The sequence below is a fragment of the Ambystoma mexicanum genome, chromosome 12, assembly GCF_040938575.1.
Source record: "Ambystoma mexicanum isolate Mex_15411 chromosome 12, UKY_AmexF1_1, whole genome shotgun sequence".
In the NCBI taxonomy this organism is placed as follows: domain Eukaryota; kingdom Metazoa; phylum Chordata; class Amphibia; order Caudata; family Ambystomatidae; genus Ambystoma; species Ambystoma mexicanum.
In genome coordinates, this window is record NC_090936.1 from 1,182,946,741 (window position 1) to 1,182,972,759 (window position 26,019).

General features: G+C 43.7%; 1 protein-coding gene across 5 annotated transcripts in view; it reads left to right on the forward strand.

The window, feature by feature from the left end:
* SLC38A1 (solute carrier family 38 member 1) overlaps positions 1 to 26,019 on the forward strand; it is a 697,300-nt gene that overhangs the window by 536,639 nt on the left and 134,642 nt on the right. For all 5 annotated transcript variants that reach the window (XM_069629833.1, XM_069629835.1, XM_069629832.1 and 2 more), the window contains 2 exons: positions 8,455 to 8,513; positions 8,642 to 8,770. In XM_069629833.1, the coding sequence (XP_069485934.1) occupies positions 8,455 to 8,513; positions 8,642 to 8,770 (188 nt within the window). The remainder of the gene's footprint in view (positions 1 to 8,454; positions 8,514 to 8,641; positions 8,771 to 26,019) is intronic.

Consider the following 26,019-nt stretch of genomic DNA (forward strand, 5'->3'; position numbering starts at 1 on the left):
GGTGCATCTGCGGGATTGGACAGCGGAAGGTTCACTGCCCTGAAACTTCCTTTTGATGGTTCCAAACTTTTTGGTGATTTACTTGAGGATAAAGTGCATAAGGTGTTTCGTGCTGACAAACACGCTGACAAATTACGGCAGAAGTCTACCTCGACGGTTGAAAAATCTGGTGCAGGTGTGGTGACCTGGACAGTCTTTCCCTGGTTCCTCCTCCCGCTATTTTCAGGGAACCTCGTCCGGGCCCGGCCCAGGAGTCCTGATGGTTTGGGCTGGCTGGTGGGTGGACGTCTCCGGCTGTTCTTTACGGTATGGGACAGGCGGTGCTTGGAATCTTGGGCTCTGGATGCCGTTCGAAGGGTCGGGCTGCAGTTCCCCTATTGCTGACCAAGTGGTTGGCTGTGTCAACTGCCTTTTCTGTATTGTTGCTGAAGAGGGCGATCATGCCCGTTGCCTTCCCGCTCCAGGGTCTGGGTTCCTTCTCATGGGTCTTTCTGGTCCCCAACCCTTCGGGGATATCTCGCGTCATCTTGGACTTCAAGGCCTGCCTGTGCCTTCCCATGTTCAGAGTCGCTCTCCCAGGGGTTTGGCTGCTTCCTGGGTGGATGCTAGGGCGGTTTCTCTACAGGAGATTTGTGAGGCAGCCTCCTGGGCGGATCATAGATCTTTCGTCTACCACTATCGGTTTAATTTTTCCCGCTCAGGGTATGGTTCCTTCGGGGTTGGGGTTTTGTCTGTTGTGATGTGAGTTTGGAGTTATTAAAGGTGTGTGTTTTTGTTCTGCACTTTCTGGCTCCGTGTCTCATTGCGACCTCTTCCAGTTTCTGCTTTGGCATGCCTCATGAAGCAAGTACTGAGACGAGGAAGAGTGAACGTGGCGGTAATGCTCTGATTACTTACTGGTAATCTTTGTTACTCCTAGTCCTGCTCTTCCTCGTCACAATACTGACGACCCTCCACTCTCTCCCTGCTGGGACGGTCCCACGCTCCAGCTTGGATATGTTAAACTGGATGCCGTGGTTTAGGGGGAGGAGTTATACAAAATAAAAGAAACAGAAGAAGGTACTGTGACAAGGAAGAGTAGGACTAGGAGTAATGAAGATAAGTAATCGGAGCATTAACTAGCTATACCTGGTGTATCTCTCTCACTCATAGTCTCACTTTCACTGTATCTCTCCCTTTTTCTCTCGTTCACTCTGCCTCCATCTCTCCCTCTCTCTTTATCCCCCCTCCCTCTCGTTAACTCTCTCCCTCCCTTCAGTGGTCGAAGTGTACGAAAAGAAGTAGTGGAACTATGTTCCGGACCAGCCTGCACCGCTCCCCACACACCCCATCGCCACCCCCCTCCCACGCACAATACAAACCCCGAAACACATGCTCCGGCTGTTTAGGGGAACTCTCAGTGCAGTGCACTGAAAGTGAAACCTTCAACTTCTTCCTACAGTTTTATTTTAAAACGAAACCATTCCGGAAAGGTTTCTTTTTAAAATTAAAGTATAGGAGCTGTAAAACTTAATTAAAAGAAGTAGAGGAGCACCGCTCCGACTGCTCCCGCCCACTTTGCCCACTGCCTCCCTTCCTCTCTCTTTCTCCCTCCCTCTCGTTCACTCTCTCTACGTTCCTTCCTCTCTCTCACCCTACCTCTCTCATTCTCACCCCTTCCCTCTCTCTCTCGTTCACTCTCTCCCTTTCTTCCTCTCTCTCATTCACCTGTCTCCCTCCCTCTCGTTCACCCTCTCTCGTTATCTCTCTTTCCCTCCCTCCCTTCCTCGCTCTCCTTCACTCTCTCTTCCCCCTCCTCCATCCCTCCCTCTCCTGTCTTTCTCCCTCCCTCTCTCCCTCTCTCTCGTGCCCTCTCTCTTGTTCACTCTACGTCCCTTCCTCTTTCTCTCTCCCTCTATTTCTCCCTCCCTTCTCTCGTTCACTCTTTCTCTCCACTCTCTCTCGTTCACCCTCCCTCGCTCCCTCCCTTCCTCTGTCTTTCTCCCTCCCTCTCTCTCACTCTCTCTCGCTTCCACTCTATCCCTCGTTCACTTTCTCACCCTCCCATCCTCTTTCTCTTTCCCTCTCTCTCCCTTTCTCTCCCTCTCCTTCTCTCTCCATGTGTCACTCTCTCTCCCTCCATTCCTCTCTCTCTTTCTCTCATCCTCCCTCTCTCGTTCACTCTCTCTACCTCCCTTCCTCTATCTCTTTCCCTCCCCTCTCTCTCGTTCACTCTCCCTCCCTCCCTCGCTCTTTGTCTCTCTCGCTCACTCCGTCTCTTTCGCTTCCCCTTTCCCTCCCTCTCTCGTTCAGTTTCTCTCCCTCTCGTCCTCTTTCTCTCTCGTTTACTCTCTCCCTCCATTCCTCTCTCTCTTTCTCTCATCCTCCCTCTATCTCGTTGACTCTCTCTCCCTCCCTCTATCTCTCTTCCTCCCTCTCATTCCCCTCTCTCTACCTCCCTTCCTCTTTCTCTTTCCCCCTCTCTCTCTCTTTCTCTCCCTCTGTCTCTCCACCCGTCCCTCTCTCTGTCTCTCTCCCTACCTGTGAGCGTGTTTGTGAGCGCCACCCCAGCAGTACGTCCAAAGAAACAAATCACAGATATCCTGAAAGGGGAGGGATTAAGGGGTGGTTAGAAGTAGAGGGAGGGCAGCAGCGACCGAGGCTGCCCCCGAGGTGGGGCTCAGCCCTCGTGTTCTGCAGGAAGGATGGCATCCCATTGAGGTAGGATTGTCTGCAAGGAAGTGGTGTAGGGGCGCGGATGGGCTCTTCCAGGGGTGCAGGGAGTCTTACAGACCTTGTAATGTCATGGCGCAAGCCCCTAGCCAGGATAGAGGGTCACGTGCCACCTTAGACACACACACACACACACACTCTCTCTCTCTCTCTCTCTCTCTCTCTCTGTCTCTCTCTCTCTCTCTCTCTCTCTCTCCCAGTCCCACTTGCCAAACGCAGATCATCATTCCCCAATGATGAGTAGCGAGTGCACATGTTGAGCCAAAGCACGAGGCTGCAGGGTCTGCAAGTGGCCTTGATATGTTCTTTTATTGCCAATTCATAGTGTTTAGGGAGGGTGGCACAAAGTATGGGTTTAGCAGCACTATCATTCACTTGATGCTCACAGAAGAAACCTAGAATAACCGTATCCATTATTTATTGATAGAAGATTATCATTCCAAGAGGGACAGTCCTATTGTATCCTTCAAAGATACCGCGACGAGAAAGAGGAAGATGACAAATAATGCTAATGAAGGTTCCTGGCTGCTTTGCATACAATCAAAGAGTATTTTGGGGAAAATAAGAATGACCATAGATCTTTATATTTGATAACTATGTATTTGTATACTTGAATCACTAAGTACATAATGCACACTCGTCTCATTTTCTTTATCAAAAAACGATCCAAAAATTGGGTATTGGTTATAATGATCTATATATGCTCCTGCGGACAGCTTTGGTGTTTGGATGAGATTGTAAAAGGGCTGCAACATCTGTCACACCATTGGGGCCATGGTGCCAATCTGGAGATCTTGTTTCCGCTCCTATATCCTCAGAGCATTTTGGGGGAGGAGCGGCTGGAACTCAGGGTAAGGATGTCTGTGCATGTGGACATGCCCAATCCCTTGTGCACAGACATCTTTAGAGAATCATATTTTTAGGATTCTCTAGTCGGTGGCTAAATATTCAATGAGTGATCTGCTTTTTCGTGATGTTCAAGTTCTGTTCCTGCTCAGCCAATGCCATTGCACAGCTGCACTATTGTGCAAGCCAGTGGCTTACTGTGGCGTTCGCGCCCTGTTCCAAGGGTTGGAGCAGGAGTAACGGTACGGCAGCCTGAGTTAACGGCCCTCGCTTTAACGGAAAAGCGAGGAGGGGAGCTGCTGTGGCTGCAGTTGCCGCCGCTGCCACAACAATCGGGTAAGTGGGAGGGGGAAAGGGTTGGGAAAAGGGGGGAAAAAAAAGAAAAGGGAGGGTGAGGTAAAATGGCGGACAGCAGCGTGGAGGCAGCATGTGGGTTCCATGCAACAGGGGCTGAGCTTACCGGTTTCAGCCCGCGTTCCCTGCAACCTGTTTGGCTGCTACTCACGCCCCGGGTGCTAATAGAATTTGTTGCTTCTGATGTGATTTCGGAGCCTTGATTCCATCAGTCTGTGGAATGAATTAGGTTTTTAGTTAATGTGCCATGTTTTGTGTAATAGACATAAGCGATTGAGGAAACTGGCGGATCCTCTCCCAGCTCATTGCTCATTTACAAAGCTCTAGCTCTCCATTTCCCGGGTGCCATTTTGAAATCCAGTGCTCCACTGGACGTCTGCTACTAGCCTGCGGGAAAAGACGCTTTCTTGTGCAGTACTTTAGTCTATATCCACTCTGTTCGCACGGCAGCACTCTTGCATTATGTGAAAGTTTATATCTTGACCCCTTGTTCTCTCGCCTTTTTGCTTCAAAGTATACAAATGTCCTCAATTCTTACGTAAAAATAGTATAATTTGTTCTATATATGAAAGCCTTCCTCCAGATTGATGTTCACCATGTAGCCTGCCATCGCTGGTGTCTAGAAGAAAGACTAGCTATCCCGTCTTGCATTTGCCATCGCTGGCATCTAGAAGAAAGACTAGCTACCCCGTCTCTCGTTTGCCATCGCTGGCATCTACAAGAAAGACTAGCTATCCTGTCTTGCATTTGCCATCGCTCGTGTCTAGAAGAAAGACTAGGTATCCCGTCTTGCGTTTGTCATCGCTGGCGTTTAGAAGAAAGACTAGCTATCCATTCTTGTGTTTGCCATCGCTGGTGTCTAGAAGAAAGACTAGCTATACAATCTTGCATTTGCCATTGTTGGCGTCTAGAAGAAAGACTAGCTATCCTGTCTTGCGTTTGCCATTGCTGGCATCTAGAAGAAAGACTAGCTATCCAGTCTTGTGTTTGCCATTGCTGGAGTCTAGAAGAAAGACTAGCTATCCCGTCTTGCGTTTGCCATTGCTGGCGTCTAGAAGAAAGACTAGCTATCCCGTCTTGCGTTTGCCATTGCTGGCGTCTAGAAGAAAGACTAGCTATCCCATCTTGTGTTTGCCATTGCTGACGTCCAGAAGAAAGACTAGCTATCCAGTCTTGTGTTTGCCATTGCTGGAGTCCAGAAGAAAGACTAGCTATCCCGTCTTGCGTTTCCATTATATCTGACCAATCCCTGAATTTTCATCCTCATACGTTGTACATTATCCTTCTTGCATGATTTGTGGTCTTGTTTTTCCTCTTAGGGCACATTCCTATTGCTCCTCTCCTTACTATTAAGAGGCCAACATCTGGGATCAAAGAGAAACTAAACCCCAATAGGGCATGGTTTCTTTGACTGAAATTCTGCAGTGATTGTCCCCCCTTCCCCCCAAGTTCTGAGTTTGCTTTGGAATGTCCTCCAACCGTGAACAGAGTGGGTGTAGCCACCAGGCACTGATCGGCGACCATGGTTTCTGCCATCACATTTCACCAGGACGTAAGCCTAGTTCCTCAGATGTGGATGTGCAGATCAAGGCGCACAACCTTCCCTTTTATGGTCAACATCACTTTACACCGAACACGAGCAAAGGCATTACCTACATCCAATGCTAACATTTACCTTATAAAGTTAGATTTTTATTAATAATCCAAGAGGATGTAACTTATAGCGGTCAGAAGCGGGTATATGATATGTTAGCAGGATGTAAGTCAACATTTCTAATGCTGTGTCTACTGGAAAAAACGAATAAAGTTTCTCTTGTTGAAAATTCATGAGCGCAGTATAGTTGTCATCCTTGTGTTTGGAGCGTTGGAACATGTTTACCAAACACCATCAAATTTAGGGTGGGTTTTAAAAAATGCAAGAAAGCAATCCTCTACCATGTAACGCGGGAGTGGCCCATGCCATTTCAGGCAACAAGCTGCACATGTCACAACATCACCTAGTAGCCATCCCTGGAAGTTCATCTCCGGGTCAGAGCCGCAAAGCACTATGGGTATGCAGCCTTTATATGATATGATATGATATATTTTATTTGTATCGCGCTCGTGCACAAGGGTTTCAGAGCGCAACATCGCAAGAGAGGGGAACAAGGGAGATCAAAAACAATGATCTTACTAGGCCCAGTGACATTGAGAACGCGCAAGTGCATGGGAGAGGGAAAGGGGAAAAGTGCATGGAAGGGGGAGAATTGGAAAGTGCGGGGCAGATGAACACAGATCAATAATAGCATGAATAAATAATAAAAGGCAAGAAACAGTGGTAGTGCAGCCAGCAGGTGGCAAGTGCTGGGTTCAAGGCAGAAGACAGGGCATGTCTGATACGTGCAGGAAAAGGTGGGGGGGGCAGTATGGTTACAGATACAGACCCCAGTGCAAGGGGTGGCCCGGAGGCAGTGAAGGAGGGTTGCAGGGTGAGCAGGTACCTGGGCCCGGAATACAGAGGTAGTCCAGGTGCACGGTGCAGAGAGAGAAACAGATCAGCAGTGGAGAGGGGGGGGCCAAGACTGAAACAAAGAGGTCGGTCTTGGGGTGCTTCTGGAACCGGAGATGGTTCTCCTCCAGTTTTAGAGTGGCAGTGAGACTGTTCCAGAGGGAGGCCCCAGCCGAAGACAGAGATCTACCCCCAGCTCATTTCTTTGAAAAACGACTGACCCTGAGGGAGTTAGAGGTAGAGGAGCGAAGAGCTGGAGAGGGGAGGTATCATGAATCGCAACGAGCAATGAAGTGATTGCTTTCTTTTTCCATGTGAGATGAATATAATTGTCTTATAGGGCATCAAGATTTTATGCAAAGCTCTATTAGCCCAAGACCAGCAACTCTGAAGGATGCAACAACGAAATGATCAATACAGCATTGTTGACATGCTTGCAAGTGGACCATTTGGGTCTGTTTACCAAACACCATGCAATTTATGGAGCAAAAAAATGCCGGAAAAAACTTTATAGCAGGTAATGCAGAAATAAAGTTGGCCATTTCAATTATCAAACTGCCTATAGCATAGCGCTGCATAGTAACTCTTGGCTGGAACCTCACCTCGGTTCAGAACCACAGAGCAGTATGGGTATTTAGCCATTACATGGAAAGCTTGCATTTTAGCTCCATATGAGACCAAGTCACTATAGTGCTGCCATATAAGACAATGACATGGTTGAAAGGGTTGTCAGAGGGTATCTCGACTGTAGAAATTGGTAGGAAGTTAAGGAGGGTTATGGTTAAACAGGCCAATTACAATTTTTGCAGATCGGATATAAGGCACATCGCAGCAACAACTGGGTCGCATTACAGCTGGAGAACTCTTTGCGTTGGTAGGAAAGGATTAGTGAAACTTGTAGCAACATGATAGAGTTTACAAAATAGTTGATATAAGTGTGACTGAAACTATCATAAGAATCAATGGTTTGTATGGGATATATGGAGGCCGGGAAGAAAAGGAAGAGATAGGTACTGTGAAATGATGAATGCATTCAAGTAATTACATGGTAAAGCTGCAGGGTGCACAGCATTGTTTTTATAAAATTACAGAACATACAATACACTAAATAATTGTATGGAAACTTTGATGTGGCAATGGCTCATTGACTGATAGAACTGTAACGCGTATTAGTGGACAGATCGAGAAGAAAGCTTGACCATCATATTTTGTAGTTTAAGCTGGGCTGCTGTTGTCTTCTTTAAACTGGCCTCCTTCCTTTTCGGTTTTTGATGGATCACATTTTTGGACTATACTTATCAGAGAGCAGTATCACAACATCATGCTCACAGACAATGATATGCAATGGGGATGAAAGTGTATCTTTGAGAAGATGAGGTTTCTCACGATAAAACCTCTCATATCATCCTGAATTGAATGGTGCTGTGGAGAGGTTTAATGCCACTTTGATGAAGCAGTTCAGTTGTCTGTAGCATATCGATGTAATTGGAGAGAAGATTTAGCGGAGTGAGTTTCTGCATACAAGGGTGCACTACACGCCACCATGGACACAGTATTCAGAGTATTGTGCTGCTATAAACCTAACATTGTTGTATGTCCTGGGTGTTTAGCTAAAACCGCAGGGTGCAATGAAAGATATTTAGGAAAGAAAGTTGGACATGTGCAATCGAAGTGGAGAGGACATTCTAATACCATTAAGTCAGCTCCAGAAATAACATATTGAGAGAGAGATGGGACAAAAATGTACCTCCACTTTTCTGAGCCTGTGCAAATGCTTCAGCATTGGAATCATGTGCGTTATTATTTCCCAATTTAAACTCACTCCAACTATGGGCCTTGGAAAGCTGAAAGGCCAAATCAGCCCTGCCAGGAATCAAACCTGTGTCCTGCAGGCTGAACACAGCTCTCCGGTGCAGGAGCTTAAATCCCTGAGCTATCTTGGCAGCATACACCAGTGTTAACATTTTTCTCCACGTGTCAGTGCATCTTTTCAATAACTCTTTGTTTGTTTGTTTGCGTTGCAAGCATTGATTGGCTATCTCTTATTATTTTAGGGTACCTCGGATATACCAGTGGCTTTTCTCTGACCTGCATGTTCTTTTTCCTCATTGTGGTAAGTTCTGGAAGTTGGCGGTAACCTTTGGACGCTGGTGGACGTGAAATGTGCATGATGATTTATTATGTAATGTGTGCATGAAATAATACTGTCTCGAGTAGCAACTGGTTTCCTTTTCCTTGTAGGTCATCTATAAAAAGTTTCAGATCCCTTGTCCATTACCAGAAGTGAATGGCACCATGCACGGCACACCACTGGATAAAGCCACAATCGAGGAGATGTGTACACCGAAGTACGTGACCTTCAATTCCAAGGTAGGCATGTTCATTTTAAATAAATATTGTCAAATGTGTTTTTTAAAACCTTAAAGTGTCAAGATTTTAATAATATGCGTCCCTGGGTGGGCTTGAACCACCAACCTTGCAGTTAACAGCCGAACGCCTAACCGATTGCGCCAAACATTCATCTGAGGCCACGTTTAATAGCCTGGGGCTTGGTTCAAAGTGGTGGTGGTGTTGGGGATTATGCTGCTGAATAATAGGACTGTAACGTTAACGAAGGGATCTTCACAAATACTAATAAGTGATATCCGGGTCCTGTCCCCAAAGTTGCTACTATAGTTATTTTTAGGATAAAAATGACAAGAGTCCGCATAAATATTGCAAATGTGGATACAAGCAGATGAAACAGTTGAGGAGAGAAAACTGGCTGGCAGGACATGTTATGTTGCATTTTGTTCTAGCACATGTGTAAAGCGTGCTAATGGTACCAAGAGGATTTCTTGGCGCTAAGGCAGACTACATAATATGCTGATGTAGGTCACCTGTAACAGATCATAGATATTTTGAGAGGAGACATGTGTTTAGCTTGCATCCAAAGAGAAGAACAGCATACATATGACATAAAGAGGTGGGATTAGATTCCAACCGGTTGCATGCCTGAATGGAGAAGGTCAAAGGTGATGTACACAAATTATTCTTAGACTCAAGGACGGTGCAAGGGTTGTTATTTCAGTTTGTGTGCCCTAGAGCCATCCTTCTTTCTCATGAGCCCTTGGGCCATCCTTCTCGCTCATAATCCCTAGGGCCATCCTTCTCTCTCATGAGCCCTAGGGCCATCCTTCTCTCTCATAATCCCTAGGGCCATCCTTCTCTTTCATGAGCCCTAGGGCCATCCTTCTCTCTCATGATCCCTAGAGCCATCCTTCTCTCTCATGAGCCGTAGGGCCATCCTTCTCTCTCATAATCCCTAGGGCCATCCTTCTCTCTCATAATCCCTAGGGCCATCCTTCTCTCTCATGAGCCCTAGGGCCATCCTTCTCTCTCATAATCCCTAGGGCCATCCTTCTCTCTCATGAGCCCTAGAGCCATCCTTCTCTCTCATGAGCCCTAGGGCCATCTTTCTCTCTCATGGGCCCCAGGGGTATCCTTCTCTCTCATAATCCCTAGGGCCATCCTTCTCTCTCATGAGCCCTAGGGCCATGCTTCTCTCTCATAATCCCTAGGGCCATCATTCTCGCTCATAATCCCTAGGGCCATCCTTCTCTCTCATGAGCTCTAGGGCCATCCTTCTCTCTCATAATCCCTGGGGCCATCCTTCTCTCTCATGAGCCCTAGGGCCATCCTTCTCTCTCATGAGCCCTAGGGGCATCCTTCTCTCTCATGAGCCCTAGGGCCATCCCTCTCTCGTCTGCCTTGGGATGTCCTCCCTATCCCAGGCTTTCATCACCCCAGGTCAGTACTACCGACCAGCAACCCCTACTGTGTAGTTGCCAACTCTGTAAGACCATGGCCCTTTAAACTGCCTCAAGGACTAACTGGCTGTGCCTACTCTATCCAGATGTTGGTGTTCTACCAGTTTTGGGAAGAGACGTGCACTTACTCAATTGGATCTGCACTTGTTCACTGACACCCATGCGTACGTCTTCCTTCTACTCTTACTGTCTCACCCTCTACCTTACTCCACCCAACACTCTTCTGTCCCTCCCATGGCCCACTCCCTCGAACTCTTGCCTCCACACCTTGATCTCACCTCTCCTTCCACTCCTATTCTCCTCCTCCCGCCACCAATCTCCTCCTCCCAATTCTACTCTCCTCCTCCCACATCTGCACTCTTCCTCCCACTTCTACCCTCCTCCTCCCGCAATTAATCGCCTCCTCCACCACTACTCTCTTCCTCCTACCATTACTCTCCTCCTCCCAATTCTACTCTCCTCCTCTTACGTCTGCTCTCTTCCTCCAACTTCTACCCTCTTCCTCCCGCTATTAATCTCCTCCCACTGTTACTCTCCTCCTCGTGCCATTACTCTCCTCCACCCACTATTTCTCTACTCCTCCCACTTCTGCTCTCCCCTCCAACTATTAATCTCCTCCTCCCAATATTAATCTCCTCCTCTCCAACTATTACTCTCCTCCCCCCACTGTTGCTAGCCTCCCACCTCTACTACTCAAACACCCTTCTTCCACTTTGTACCATCCGCTTCAGGTGCACTCCTTACACTACCTTACTCTACTCAGTCACCTCACAAACACACACTCGCGCTGCAGAACCACTCTTATTCCTAAACCAATATGTCACCTGCTGCAGAAATCTCCTCCACGTACCGCTGCCTCCTCCTTCCTCCTCCTGGTCTCTTGTTCTACCTCCACCTCACCTACTGACCTCACCCGGATAAACCACACTTCCTGTTTCAAGTTCCCTACTTAAATCCACTTCCTTCTCTGGAAAATTGGCCAGCTCTCCCGAGTCAATCAAGTTCTGGTTCCCGCCCCCAGGGCGGGTATATGTGGTGAAAATCAACCAAATTTCATCATTCTGCGCTTATTACATAAGACTCTTCTGGAAAATTAGGCCATTCATTGACCAACAACGCCTTGCCATCATATCCAGGGCCATTGTAGGGGCAAATATTGACTATTGCAATAGACTCTTAGGAGGAGGGTCACAAAAAAACCAATATTACACCTTCAAATTCTACAGAACAGAATTGTGAACATCGTCACAGGTGGCTCAAGACAAGATCATGCCTCACCCCTCCATCGTCAATTTCACTGGCTCCCAGTTAAGGACCACATTACCTTCAAGATACTCAACTATGCACACCATAGCTTCTGTGGGTCACTCCCACCTTATCTACATTCAGTCTTTACCACCCATCCATCCAATTGTCTACTGGGGGGGGTGGGGGGTTCCATGGCTGTGACCGCAGCCAGAGCCTGGAACTCACTCCCCACCCATCTTCACCAGGAGGCCAACTATCTTGAATTGAGATCCGCACCAAAAACCTACTTGTTCTAGATCTTCCACCAAGAGGTCACCCTTCACAACATGAGCTCTATAGAAAAGACCAAATACCAATAACAAAATGCATGAGAAGGGGGCTAAGCCCGCCCCTTCCTCTGCCCGGCCTCACCGTGCATTATTGATTGCGTTGAAGGTGGACCGATGTATCTCCTTGTGTTTTGGCTTCCTTCCCCAAGTGGTCTCCTGGTATGTCCGGTTGGGGAGGGTGGGCTGATTGCTCTATTTAGTCGCCAGTGGTCTAGGAGGGCTTCATATACTGTGTGGACTTGCCCACAACTCTTGGTAGTCATTCCCGTGCTGCCACCTATAAATCCGGCTTCTTGTTCACCCAGTTGTGTGGTGCCGGCATCTGCATTGTACATCCCCCGGCCTGGCCTCTTCCTTTGTTCCCCGTGGCGGGACTCGCTCTGTAGTTTGTGGCTTCCCTTAGTTTATGGTTCTCCTCAGTGGCTCTTTCCCCTTTTTTCAGTTGTGGGCTTTCGTCTGCAGCTTCAGGCATAGATTCCCTAAAGGAAGCACCGAAACACTGGCGAGCACCTATTTTAGAAGGCAAGGCTGGGGACAAGGGTCTGCATGCTAACATACTGGCACATGGATGGACTCTGGCTGGCTCCCTGGTACGGACCCTGATCCTGACCCAGTGGGTTTCACGCTTTCTCTTGACAAGGCCATACAACTGTCTTTGTCGCAAAAATGAGTGATCTCCGAGGTGACTGTGAGGGTACCTTGTGTTCACCAAAAATCTGAGGATGGCAGAGCAAAGAGGCCTAAACGGATGGTACACTTTTAATTTCTGGCACAGAAAAGGAGGCGCAGAGCCGTGTAGCGCGCAATGGACCAAACAAAGAGACTTCAACTTAATGCTTGTTTGTTGGTTTGTTTTAAAATTTGTAATGCGCGCCACAAGCATCAAGAAGGTTGTTCAGTTGAGGTTACAATGCTGTACAAACATACATTTATACAAAAGTAGAAGGTAAGACAGTGGAACAGGCAGTTTGTACAGAATAAGACAGGAAGCAGGTAAGTTACTCAGTTACATAGATACACAGTTGTTACTATACATAGTATGAACAGGTGGAGGGGGCTTACAGAGTCTAGGGTCAGAGGTCGGTTGTGCTTCCTCACAGACAGTATCCAAGGAAGGGGAGAAGGGTACATGTTAGAGCTCTGCCCGCTGCATTTTGGGTCTAACGGAGGCATATGATATGCTTATCAGAGAGACCCTGATAAAGGCTGTTAGCATAGTCTAGTTGTTATATCTTATCCTTTTGGCGTTGATAGCATAGTTATCATGACCCTCTGCTGAAGCGTTTCCATATGACTTTGATAATGTTCTGGCCCTTGGTTTCATCAAAGTATACAGCGTGTGCCAGTGACATTAATAATCTTGAAATACTGTATCCTCCCATACAATCCTCTTCTGACCAGACTGCTTTCCATCAAGCACGTTCTCGCTGATCATACTCACTTGCTAAGCCACGTACCTTTCCCTGCAATCTGAACATTTCATTGCTCTGTAATTCATACAGCCATCTTTGATACAAGCAGTTATAAGCATTAGTCAACTATTGCCATTGAGCTGTCTAGTGATGTGTGTGGGGCACAGTGGTAAACTACCATACCCGAAGTTTAGAACCACTGACTGAAACAGCTGTTGAACATTCATGTTCGGTGGCCTTACTTTGTAATTCCTAAATATAGTTCATAAAACATTCCAGTTTCTTTGAAATATGGGTAAAACATGTCAGACTGGAGCTGAGAACACATCAGCGGTCATGCGGATTTCATTTGCATTTTCTACTTATGACAACCAATGCTTCTTGTCACCTGTTCAAAATGGACTTTTGAATTCAAACCCTGTGCCAGGCCTGCGAGCTTGTGCAGACGCCATCTTAATGCAGGTATCTATTATGGGCCGTTGCAACCAACGATGCACCTTTTCTTTTTGTTGTAAATATGTAGGGAAAGGGCAGCCGTTTGTATGCCCCTCTTAGCACCTGCATGTAAAACAGAGAGCGGTTGGGGCACCTAGAAGGAGAGACGCCGGACAATGTGAAAAATAGAAGAAAAAGTAAAACAGCTGCAAAAACTCTTAGATGGCAGTCGCCATTTTCAAAAGGGCTAGAGTAAGAGCTGATTACGTAGATGGTGGTCACCATTTCACAACAACACTGGAGCAAGAGCTGATCATGCAGATGGCAGTCGCCATTTTACTATTTATTTAATCAAAAGAAGGGACATATACCTATTTCCTCAACACAACATGTTACCCTCAATAATCTGAAACCTAATCACTCAGCCATTCAAACAATTATAGGCTGTGTAAAGTCTAATAAGTGACATCTATCCAACATTTAAAATATTATATTTTAATTCATTTGCTAAACAGCACAAGTATCAAAAAACATTTTACCAAAAAATGCATTTACATCACATAAAAGATATACAATGTTTAAAAATGGTGATTTCACCACACATATTCAAGTTAAACAAATACTTGAAAACACACAACAGTAGCAAACTCAATTTTTCTTATTTCCTACTGTGTACAACAACTTGGCCCGACTTATATAAGTTTCTGTCCTGGATGTTATTAGTAACTGGACATTCTTCAGGGGCAGAAAATTGTCTTGTGCTTCTCGTAGACTACTTTGTATGGTTCCGGTTTCTATAGTTGGGGGTACATACAAAACATACAAATTACTACATTGGCATAACTGGTTCTTTTACTTAACCTAGCCAAACCTAATCACCATTAGGATGCATCAAGTACATACCTTATAAAATACTAGTGCTTCAAACTTGTAACCAATAAATGTTATACAGGTTTATATGACAATCACAATTCTTGTCCTTCACCATTAACAGTGGTTTGGAGAGAGAGACAGCCCACATCTTACCACATTCTCTACTGTCATCATCAAAAACATTGTGCTTGCTAACGTCTATTCTAATCATTGGGCACATATCTCTATTCTGAAAGCCTAAATAAATAGTCCAAAACCAGTCTTATAGGGCATACCCTCACCTTGGTTCCAATACTGACTGTTCTCTCTTGTAGGCACAGTATTTAGGATCTTTTCCAACCCAAATCAGGGTTATGCATTCACCATGCGGTGTACGCTCTGTTAAAAAACACACAGAACACTCTGTAAGTTCTTATTTTTGAGGTTACAGCCTAAAAAAGGGGGAAACCAAGGGAGAGAAAAACAATCCTACCTTCGTATCCCTCAGTTATAAAGTGTAGTTACTTCCTGGGGTCTGCGGTCTTGTAAAGGCGCTTCCAGAAACTAATTTCTACTCCACATTGTAGCCCTCTGTGGGACAAATGGCTTCCCTATAATGGGAATATAACGAAAAAAACATACACCCTTAAATACTCAATATACACAGGGGCAAAATTGTAAATTCTGGACCTCACATGTGCCCCTTGTAGGCACTCTAGCTTACCTCTTTTAATGCTGAAAAAACGGAATCCCATGTGCAGTTCGTTATTGTCCTGCTGGCACGTTCACAACGCGGGCCGTTCTATTCATATCGCGCACAGCAATCTAGCGCGCATAGATGACCTCATCGCGTCAGACGTGATGCGATGATGTCATCACGTCGCACAACGCCGTCGCTGGAAATTGCGACGTTGCCATTAGCAACCCGCAACAATGCCACTGGTAAACAAGGCTCTTGTAGGTTGTTATATTCATTTAAAAGAAAAGGGAGGGAAAAAGGTAAAAATAATTCTCTCCATTAATACTGTGATGCAATTATTGCATCCACCGGCAAATGAGCACACAGAGCCTATCTACTATATAAATATATCTCTGCTATCTGTATAGGTAGGCTTTGGGAAAAAAACAGACCCATGCAGACAATTACCCTACACTTGATGATATTAATTATTCAATATAGCCAGGTACACATCTCCCTATTCTGTGTCACACTCCGGGGAAGATCATATATACTAACTAGTTCCCTGACCACGTTGTTTCCTGACATGGATTCCAAGATATAAATCCTTTTTTGAAAATGTGTCTTGATAGGAAATGCCACCAGACCATGCATGACACGACCGATAATATTAGATACACACAAATAATTCATTTGATGTTGTGCCATTCAATATTTTCATTAAGTCCTATTACATGGCTATTAGTTAGAAATATCAATTTCTGTTCCAAATTCAACAATTGTCTATTGAGATCTTCCTGTGTTTTCCCTTTTACTTTCTTAAGGATACACCATTCAAAATCCATAAAAGAATGGCCCTTCTCCTCAAAATGTTTCACCAGAGGGGCTTTCTCAACATGGTTTTTAAGACAGCTCTTGTGTTCTATCATGCGTGTCTTGCATCTGCTGTTGGTTTTACCTATGTACAATAAGGCACACGGGCATCTAATCATATAGATCACATTATCAGTCTGACAATTAGTATGTTCCCTCATTTACCATTCTGATTTTAAACCCAGATTCACAGAAGTCATTTTTCGTGTAAGGGGGCACATAATGCAATCACCACAAGGATGATGTCCTACAATCCTGGGTAATCCCCATAAAGTGCTCTGTCTCACTTCAGTGCTCTGAGTTTTCTGCACATCATTCCTCATTACTAAGTTGCGAATGTTGGTACTTTTCTTAAAAGCCACTAGAGGAGGTGGAATGGTCATTAACTTTTTCCAATTCTTATGGATGATGTTCTTGACTTTGTAAGAAATATTGCTAAAGGTGTTTACGAATACTAATGGGCTCTCTACAATGTCTCTATTTTTCTTTTCAAACAAAGCTTCTCGATGATTATTAAAAGCTCGTTTCGCGGATTGTTTAGCAATCTTGGCTGGGTACCCTCTTTCTGTAAGTTTGTTAATCAAAATGTTGGCCCCTTCTTCATAGTCTGACCTAGTGCTACTATTGCGTTTGAGGCGCAGAAATTGCCCGAAGGGCAGATTGTCACGCACATGTTTGGCATGATGACTGCCATAATGCAGTAATGCATTCTTATCGGTACTTTTTACAAATGGTTTGACCCACAATTGATTGTCTCTTTGATAAATAGTCAAATCTAAATAATTAACTTCATTGGAACTCATAGAAGCTGTGAATTTCAGGTGCCTGTTTTGATTGTTCAGCCACACCACAAAATTATTAGCTTCTTCGACTGTTCCATGCCATACCATGAAGACATCATCAATATATCGCAACCACTGAGATATTTGTTGTCTAAAAGGATTGACCCCAGAGTAAATGACGGTTTGTTCCACCATATCTACATAAAGGTTTGCTAAATTAGGGGCCATTGCTGCACCCATGGCGGTGCCTTCCACTTGCATATAAAATTGGCCCATAAATTGAAAAAAGTTTTTAGTAAGGGCCATTTCGGCACAACATATAATGAAAGCATTACTACCGGATGGTTATCCTCATGTTTAAGCAGGGTTTCCTCCACTACTTTTAACGTGGCTCTTTGGGGAATGTTAGTGTATAACGATTGTATGTCTAGACAGATTAATACATCAGTAGTTGGATCAAAAATAAGTCCTTCAATTTTTACAATAGCATCTCTTGTGTCCTGCACATAGCTCTTCATTTTGTTGACAAAAGGACTTAGATAACAATCTACATATTTGGACAATGGTTCCAAAATGGAGTTTACGCTTGAAACAATCGGCCTACCCGGAGGTTTATCCTTGTTTTTATGGATTTTGGGCAAAATGTAAAATATCGGGGTTCTCGCTGTTTCTCGGGTGAGGTAGTCACCTTCCTGTTTACTGATAAGCTGTTGGTCGACAGCTTTATCAACCTTTTCCCTTATCTGTTTGATAATACCGGGACTAGGATCTTGTTCAATTTTGCGGTAGCTGTTATTGTCTGCCAATAACCTATCACATTCATCCACATAATCTTTTTTGTTTAGAATAACAATGGCGCCGCCCTTGTCTGCCTGTCTAATCACTATTTTCTCATCGTTACCCAGATTGCGTCACATAGTGATTTCTGATTGACTTAGTTTGGAATTTTTAGGCGTCCCTTTCTTTTCTAATTTCTGTATCTCCCGGAGTACCTTTTTTTTTTCAAAAACCAATGATTCCGGGGAATAAGTGTGCTGGGGAGGGCAAAAAGTAGATGGATTTCTCAAACCACTATAGTTGGTATAAATACTAGCTGGTTTGTCTTCAAAAAACTCTTTTAAATGTACCTTCCGCATAAAAGCATTAAATTCCAATCTAAACTCAAAAGGATTGTGATACTTCGACACCACAAAATTTAAACCTTTATTAAGGCACCGTTCCTCTTCTTTAGTAAGAATCTTACTAGATAAGTTCACTACCAGCCCCGGTAACTGCGTGTTTGCATTCGGTCCATTGACCAATCTTGCCGGCTGTTCCCTCTGCCTAAAAAAGGGGGGCGTCTCGATCCATTTCTTGTACCCTCGTTCCCTCTAGTATTACGGCCTCTTTGTGGAGGGACATTTGTATTTCTTCCTCTCTGTCCACCCCCATTAGTATCTTCATTATCATTGGATGTACCACCTTCCTCGCTGGAGCTATAGGAAGTGTTCCTGAACCTCACTCTTCGATTCGTTTTCTGCCCTTCGACAGGTGCTCCGAAGTTATAATCCTTCATTACATACCGAAAAAAATTTGGTTTTGAAGCTTTCAATGTCGAAGTTCTTTTCCATTTCTTCTTCTAATGATTAATTAATGTTAATATTAATCATTGAAACAGCCCAAGAAACCACAAAAAAGATCATGGTGAACCTAAACACATTAGAAGAAGAAATGAAAAAGAACTTCGACATTGAAAGCTTCAAAACCAAATTAGAAGCGCACATGAAGGAAATGCAGAATTCAAAATAGAATCCAGTGCAGACAGAATTAAAAGGCTCAAAAAAGATCTAGCCAGTTTTGGACATGAAAACGCTTTTCGGTATGTAATGAAGGATTATAACTTCGGAGCACCTGTCGAAGGGCAGAAAACGAAACGAATAGTGGTTTGAGAAATCCATCTACTCTTTGCCCTCCCCAGCACACTTATTCCCCGGAATCATTGGTTTTTGAAAAAAAGGTACTCCGGGAGATACAGAAATTAGAAAAGAAAGGGACGCCTAAAAATTCCAACCTAAGTCAATCAGAAATCACTATGTGACGCAATCTGGGTAACGATGAGAAAATAGTGATTAGACAGGCGGACAAGGGCGGCGCCATTGTTATTCTAAACAAAAAAGATTATGTGGATGAATGTGATAGGTTATTGGCAGACAATAACAGCTACCGCAAAATTGAACAAGATCCTAGTCCCGCTATTAACAAACAGATAAGGGAAAAGGTTGATAAAGCTGTCGACCAACAGTTTATCAGTAAACAGGAAGGTGACTACCTCACCCGAGAAACAGCGAGAACCCCGATATTTTACATTTTGCCCAAAATCCATAAAAACAATGATAAACCTCCGGGTAGGCCGATTGTTTCAGGCGTAAACTCCATTTTGGAACCATTGTCCAAATATGTAGATTGTTATCTACGTCCTTTTGTCAACAAAATGAAGAGCTATGTGCAGGACACAAGAGATGCTATTGTAAAAATTGAAGGACTTATTTTTGATCCAACTACTGATGTATTAATCTGTCTAGACATACAATCGTTATACACTAACATTCCCCAAAGAGCCACGTTAGAAGTAGTGGAGGAAACCCTGCTTAAACGTGAGGATAACCATCCGGTAGTAATGCTTTCATTATATGTTGTGCCGAAATGGCCCTTACTAAAAACTTTTTTCAATTTATGGGCCAATATTATATGCAAGTGGAAGGCACCGCCATGGGTGCAGCAATGGCCCCTAATTTAGCAAACCTTTATGTAGATATGGTGGAACAAACCGTCATTTACTCTGGGGTCAATCCTTTTAGACAACAAATATCTCAGTGGTTGCGATATATTGATGATGTCTTCATGGTATGGCATGGAACAGTCGAAGAAGCTAATAATTTTGTGGTGTGGCTGAACAATCAAAACAGGCACCTGAAATTCACAGCTTCTATGAGTTCCAATGAAGTTAATTATTTAGATTTGACTATTTATCAAAGAGACAATCAATTGTGGGTCAAACCATTTGTAAAAAGTACCGATAAGAATGCATTACTGCATTATGGCAGTCATCATGCCAAACATGTGCGTGACAATCTGCCCGTCGGGCAATTTCTGCACCTCAAACGCAATAGTAGCACTAGGTCAGACTATGAAGAAGGGGCCAACATTTTGATTAACAAACTTACAGAAAGAGGGTACCCAGCCAAGATTGCTAAACAATCCGCGAAACGAGCTTTTAATAATCATCGAGAAGCTTTGTTTGAAAAGAAAAATAGAGACATTGTAGAGAGACCATTAGTATTCGTAAACACCTTTAGCAATATTTCTTACAAAGTCAAGAACATCATCCATAAGAATTGGAAAAAGTTAATGACCATTCCACCTCCTCTAGTGGCTTTTAAGAAAAGTACCAACATTCGCAACTTAGTAATGAGGAATGATGTGCACAAAACTCGTAGCACTGAAGTGAGACAGAGCACATTATGGGGATTACCCAGGATTGTAGGACATCATCCTTGTGGTGATTGCATTATGTGCCCCCTTACACGAAAAATGACTTCTGTGAATCTGGGTTTAAAATCAGAATGGCAAATGAGGGAACATACTAATTGTCAGACTGATAATGTGATCTATATGATTAGATGCCCGTGTGCCTTATTGTACATAGGTAAAACCAACAGAAGATGCAAGACACGCATGATAGAACACAAGAGCTGTCTTAGAAACCATGTTGAGAAAGCCCCTCTGGTGAAACATTTTGAGGAGAAGGGCCATTCTTTTATGGATTTTGAATGGTGTATCCTTAAGAAAGTAAAAGGGGAAAACACAGGAAGATATCAATAGAAAACCGTTGAATTTGGTACAGAAATTGATATTTCTAACTAATAGCCATGTAATAGGACTTAATGAAAATATTGAATGGCACAACATCAAATGAATTATTTGTGTGTATCTAATATTATCGGTCGTGTCATGCATGGTCTGGTGGCATTTCCTATCAAGACACATTTTCAAAAAAGGATTTATATCTTGGAATCCATGTCAGGAAACCACGTGGTCGGGGAACTAGTTAGTATATATGATCTTCCCCGGAGTGTGACACAGAATAGGGAGATGTGTACCTGGCTATATTGAATAATTAATATCATCAAGTGTAGGGTAATTGTCTGCATGGGTCTGGTTTTTTTCCCAACGCCTACCTATACAGATAGCTGAGATATCTTTATATAGTAGATAGGGTCTGTGTGCTCATTTGCCGGTGGATGCAATAATTGCATCACGGTATTAATGGAGAGAATTATTTTTACCTTTTTTCCTCCCTTTTCTTTTAAATGAATGTAACAACCTACAAGAGCCTTGTTTACCAGTGGCATTGTTGCGGGTTGCTAATGGCAACGTCGCATTTTCCAGCGACGGCGACGCGATGATGTCATCGCGTCACGTCTGACGCGATGACGTCATCTATGCGCGCTAGATCGCTGTGCGAGATATAAATAGAACGGCCCGCGTTGTGAAAGTGCCAGCAGGACAATAACGAACGGCACATGGGATTCCGTTTTTTCAGCATTAAAAGAGGTAAGCTAGAGTGCCTACAAGGGGCACATGTGAGGTCCAGAATTTACAATTTTGCCCCTGTGTATATTGAGTATTTAAGGGTGTATGTTTTTTTCGTTATATTCCCATTATAGGGAAGCCATTTGTCCCACAGAGGGCTACAATGTGGAGTAGAAATTAGTTTCTGGAAGCGCCTTTACAAGACCGTAGACCCCAGGAAGTAACTACACTTTATAACTGAGGGATACGAAGGTAGGATTGTTTTTCTCTCCCTTGGTTTCCCCCTTTTTTAGGCTGTAACCTCAAAAATAAGAACTTACAGAGTGTTCTGTGTGTTTTTTAACAGAGCGTACACCGCATGGTGAATGCATAACCCTGATTTGGGTTGGAAAAGATCCTAAATACTGTGCCTACAAGAGAGAACAGTCAGTATTGGAACCAAGATGAGGGTATGCCCTATAAGACTGGTTTTGGACTATTTATTTAGGCTTTCAGAATAGAGATATGTGCCCAATGATTAGAATAGACGTTAGCAAGCACAATGTTTTTGATGATGACAGTAGAGAATGTGGTAAGATGTGGGCTGTCTCTCTCCAAACCACTGTTAATGGTGAAGGACAAGAATTGTGATTGTCATATAAACCTGTATAACATTTATTGGTTACAAGTTTGAAGCACTAGTATTTTATAAGGTATATAACTTGATGCATCCTAATGGTGATTAGGTTTGGCTAGGTTAAGTAAAAGAACCAGTTATGCCAATGTAGTAATTTGTATGTTTTGTATGTACCCCCAACTATAGAAACCGGAACCATACAAAGTAGTCTACGAGAAGCACAAGGCAATTTTCTGCCCCTGAAGAATGTCCAGTTACTAATAACATCCAGGACAGAAACTTATATAAGTCGGGCCAAGTTGTTGTACACAGTAGGAAATAAGAAAAATTGAGTTTGCTACTGTTGTGTGTTTTCAAGTATTTGTTTAACTTGAATGTGTGGTGAAATCACCATTTTTAAACATTGTATATCTTTTATGTGATGTAAATGCATTTTTTGGTAAAATGTTTTTTGATACTTGTGCTGTTTAGCAAATGAATTAAAATATAATATTTTAAATGTTGGATAGATGTCACTTATTAGACTTTACACAGCCTATAATTGTTTGAATGGCTGAGTGATTAGGTTTCAGATTATTGAGGGCAACCCACATATGTAATAATAAGTCGCCATTTTACAACAGGGCTAGAGTAAGAGCTGATCACGCAGATGGCAGTCGCCATTTTACAACAGGACTAGAGCAAGAGCTGATCACACAGAGGGTTCTCAGGAGACTCTGGCAAGCTAAGAAGCTGCTGCTGAAGAGCAGAAAAAGCACCCGCTACATTTTGAGAAGAAGCAGACTAATTCTGTAAAAGAAATATGGGCGAAACACTGACCTAAGAAGATGTCCCACAAGCCCAAGTATGCAGAGACGGTCATCCAACGGGGCAGCTAATAGGATCAATACACAAGACTATGGAAAACTAGCACTTAAAAAATGTTTTTGGCTGGGAAATAAAAAAGCAGAAATTGAAATGAATCCAACGCCATCAGTCCATAGTTATTGCTTTCCATTCTGGAGGCCATCTTGGAATGGAGTCTCCTGAGGCCTGTACTGCTTGTTCCAAACATTACCCCTCTCTGCAGGCATTGGCAAAGTAACCATGAATGAGGATGTGCTGTGCGCGGATCAGCTCGTAATTAATTCTATTCGTGTAGTACATTTACATTTCTAATGTTTGATTCTTGTTATAGAGAAATATCCCTGCTAAACCCGACCACAGCAATTCCACCCTCACAATCTGGGACATGAAACAGGCTGTTTCTAATCAAAATAGTATGTCTATTAAAGGTGATCTCCTCACTTTCACTGCTGGGAAAGTCACTCCCAGTATTCCACATAAATACAGGCAGCTTGTCTGCACAAAAGAAACACAACTTGCCTGCTATTATATTGCCCTTGTGTACATGCACAAGGCACACAGACATCAATATGTACAAAATCAAATCTAAATCATTATTCTAGACAAAAGAGTGAAATCCTCTTAAAAATAACCAAATTGTCATCTTTGATCACATTCAAAAAGACAAAAAGCATTCTTAGAAAACATTTTACAACAATACAATTCACTTGGTTTTCACCGAAACTATCGGAAATTGTTGGTATCAGAGACAAATATTGAGTTTAATTGTCTGCATCTGATAACACTAGAATGTCGAACACCACTGGCTTCTAGCTTGCACATAGAAACAAGAATATTTGGACAGGTTGACTTGGTTGCAGTTATTCTAAGGTATTGTGTTTGGGGGAGCGAATTTCCTTTGGGGAGCAAAATATCTTGATGTGCTAAAGGACCACTCAAGCATGAGATCATAAAAAGTGAAATAGAAGATTAATCAACAACTTCATTTTCATTGGCATTAGAAGTCCACTTAAAGCAGAAACCTTCTATTTCTAGGCAACAGTATTTGGAATAAATATGTTTCTTTAAATTGACACTATATTTTGGAAAAAGAAGGGAAGACACTAACCTCCTTCCTGTTCCACTTTCGGGAGTAGAAGGTTCTACTCAGGACATTTCTTAAATATAAACTATGGTTTTCAATGCTCGAGAAATGTATTCATTCCTGAAAGTCTGAGTGGTCCCACACCCAGACAGAATTTGCTCCTGTGAAAACCCAGGGAACTAAGAAACACTTGGTTACTGTCAGAGACAAAACTGCTGAGCATCATTATGGATTCTAGGACAAACTATTTTAAATGTACTTCCACAAAGTTTAATTTACAAGCCCATTCCCCTTTTAGTGACATCAGTGGTCAAAGTGTACGAAAGTGGAACTATGTTCCCCCCTGGCCTGCCCTGCTCCCCATGAACCACATCACCACTCCCCCTCTCACGTGCAATCCAAACCCCCAAACAAACACACCTGCTGTTTAAGGGAACGTTCAGTGCAGTGCACTGAAGTGCAAGTTTAAACTTCTTCCTACACTTTTATTTTAAAAGTTAACCATTCCAGAACGGTTTCTTTTTAAAATAAAAGTATAGTAAAACTTTTTTTTAAAGTAGAGGAGTACCGCTCCCAACCTCCCCGCCCCCTTCGACCACTGAGTGACATAACGTGTAAACAGTAGTCTACCAAAATTCACTTAATGGCCCCTGCAAAATCATTAATTCCAGGGACATGTATCTAAATGCTTGGGGGTATGTACTCGCTTCTGGCTTGTCTTTTAAAGATCAAGAACAGGTTGGGAATTCAACAGCTCAAGGCACTGTAGAGGAGCAGCAAAGTACCCCTGCAGGAAGTCACATCCCCTTCACGCCAATATGTTGGAAGCCGGATCTCGTGCCACCAGCAATTGTGACTATTCCGTGGGGAACCTTTGTGAAAATCTTATCTGATGTATCCCCAACGAGATGACAATCTCATGGAGGAGGTCCCTGAAGGAATATGAAAATAAAAGAAAGAGAAGTTGGTGACGTCACGAAAGACGAGCGTGACGCACTGAGAAGACTGGCGGAAGAAGAGAATGTATGTACCTTACAGAATCTGATGGCGAAGTAAAGAATCGAGTAACCTTTCATATGCGAAATGAAGATTGCATGTGCGAAGAGCACTGCAGAAAAAGCAAGCCGTTCAATAACTGTACAGATGCAGCAACGCAAGTAGATTAAGCGATCATAGAAGCTGGCTATACGTAGTGAATAGACTGCAGGCAAAGCCGCCATTATATAGAAGCTGGACATTGGTGTCACAACTTTAGTAAGCTCAGACCCATGAAGAGAGAAGCTGAGGCTGTGCAGCAGCAAAGAAAGCAGCTGGGATTGTGAAAGAATCGAGAAGGTCTGTCTGGCCTGGTGTCAAAGGCTGAAGCAGCCAAGAACTGGTTATCTGTTCCTGAAGGCAGTAATCGTGAGAAGCCGAATCATCTCTTGTCAAGGTGCAAAGAAAGAACACCATGAGTGTCAACTTAATTAATTTAAGACAAATGCTGAAAAAGAGACCAGATCATGGTCTCCCGTCACGTGGGCCAAGGATGGAAATAGATTTTCGAGAAGCGTGCTCACACTCCCTTATATTCTCAGAAACAAGGATGCTTTGCAAGGCCAAGTTCAAAGACAATCTTCATGGCAGAAGGCATGGGTGATGAGAGATGATGGGCTAGTTGGGTGGGGAGGTAACGTCATGTCCACTTCCTGGCCCCTGAGGTTTCGCTTACGTGCTGCTAGTGAGCCGAATGTTCCAGAAGGGCACAAGCTTGCCAACCAGAAGGCCATATAACAAAGGGCCTTATAATTTGAGAGGCAGTGATTTACCGTGTATCTAATAAATGTCAAAGATGACTTTCACTAGGGGTGGGCATGAGTTATCCACATGACTGTAGAGACCCAATCAAAACCCAACCCCTTCTAGAAAGTATACTTAGATGATCCTTTCTAGCCAACCACAACTCCCCCGGTAGTTTTTTCGTATTTGCCACATAGTATGACGTCACGTATGATGGATGTTCACTATAAAAGTATGTTTCGCATGAAACAAGTGGAGTTGAGCTGAATATGCGTAGAAAGAAATTGCTGTGCGACGTCTGTT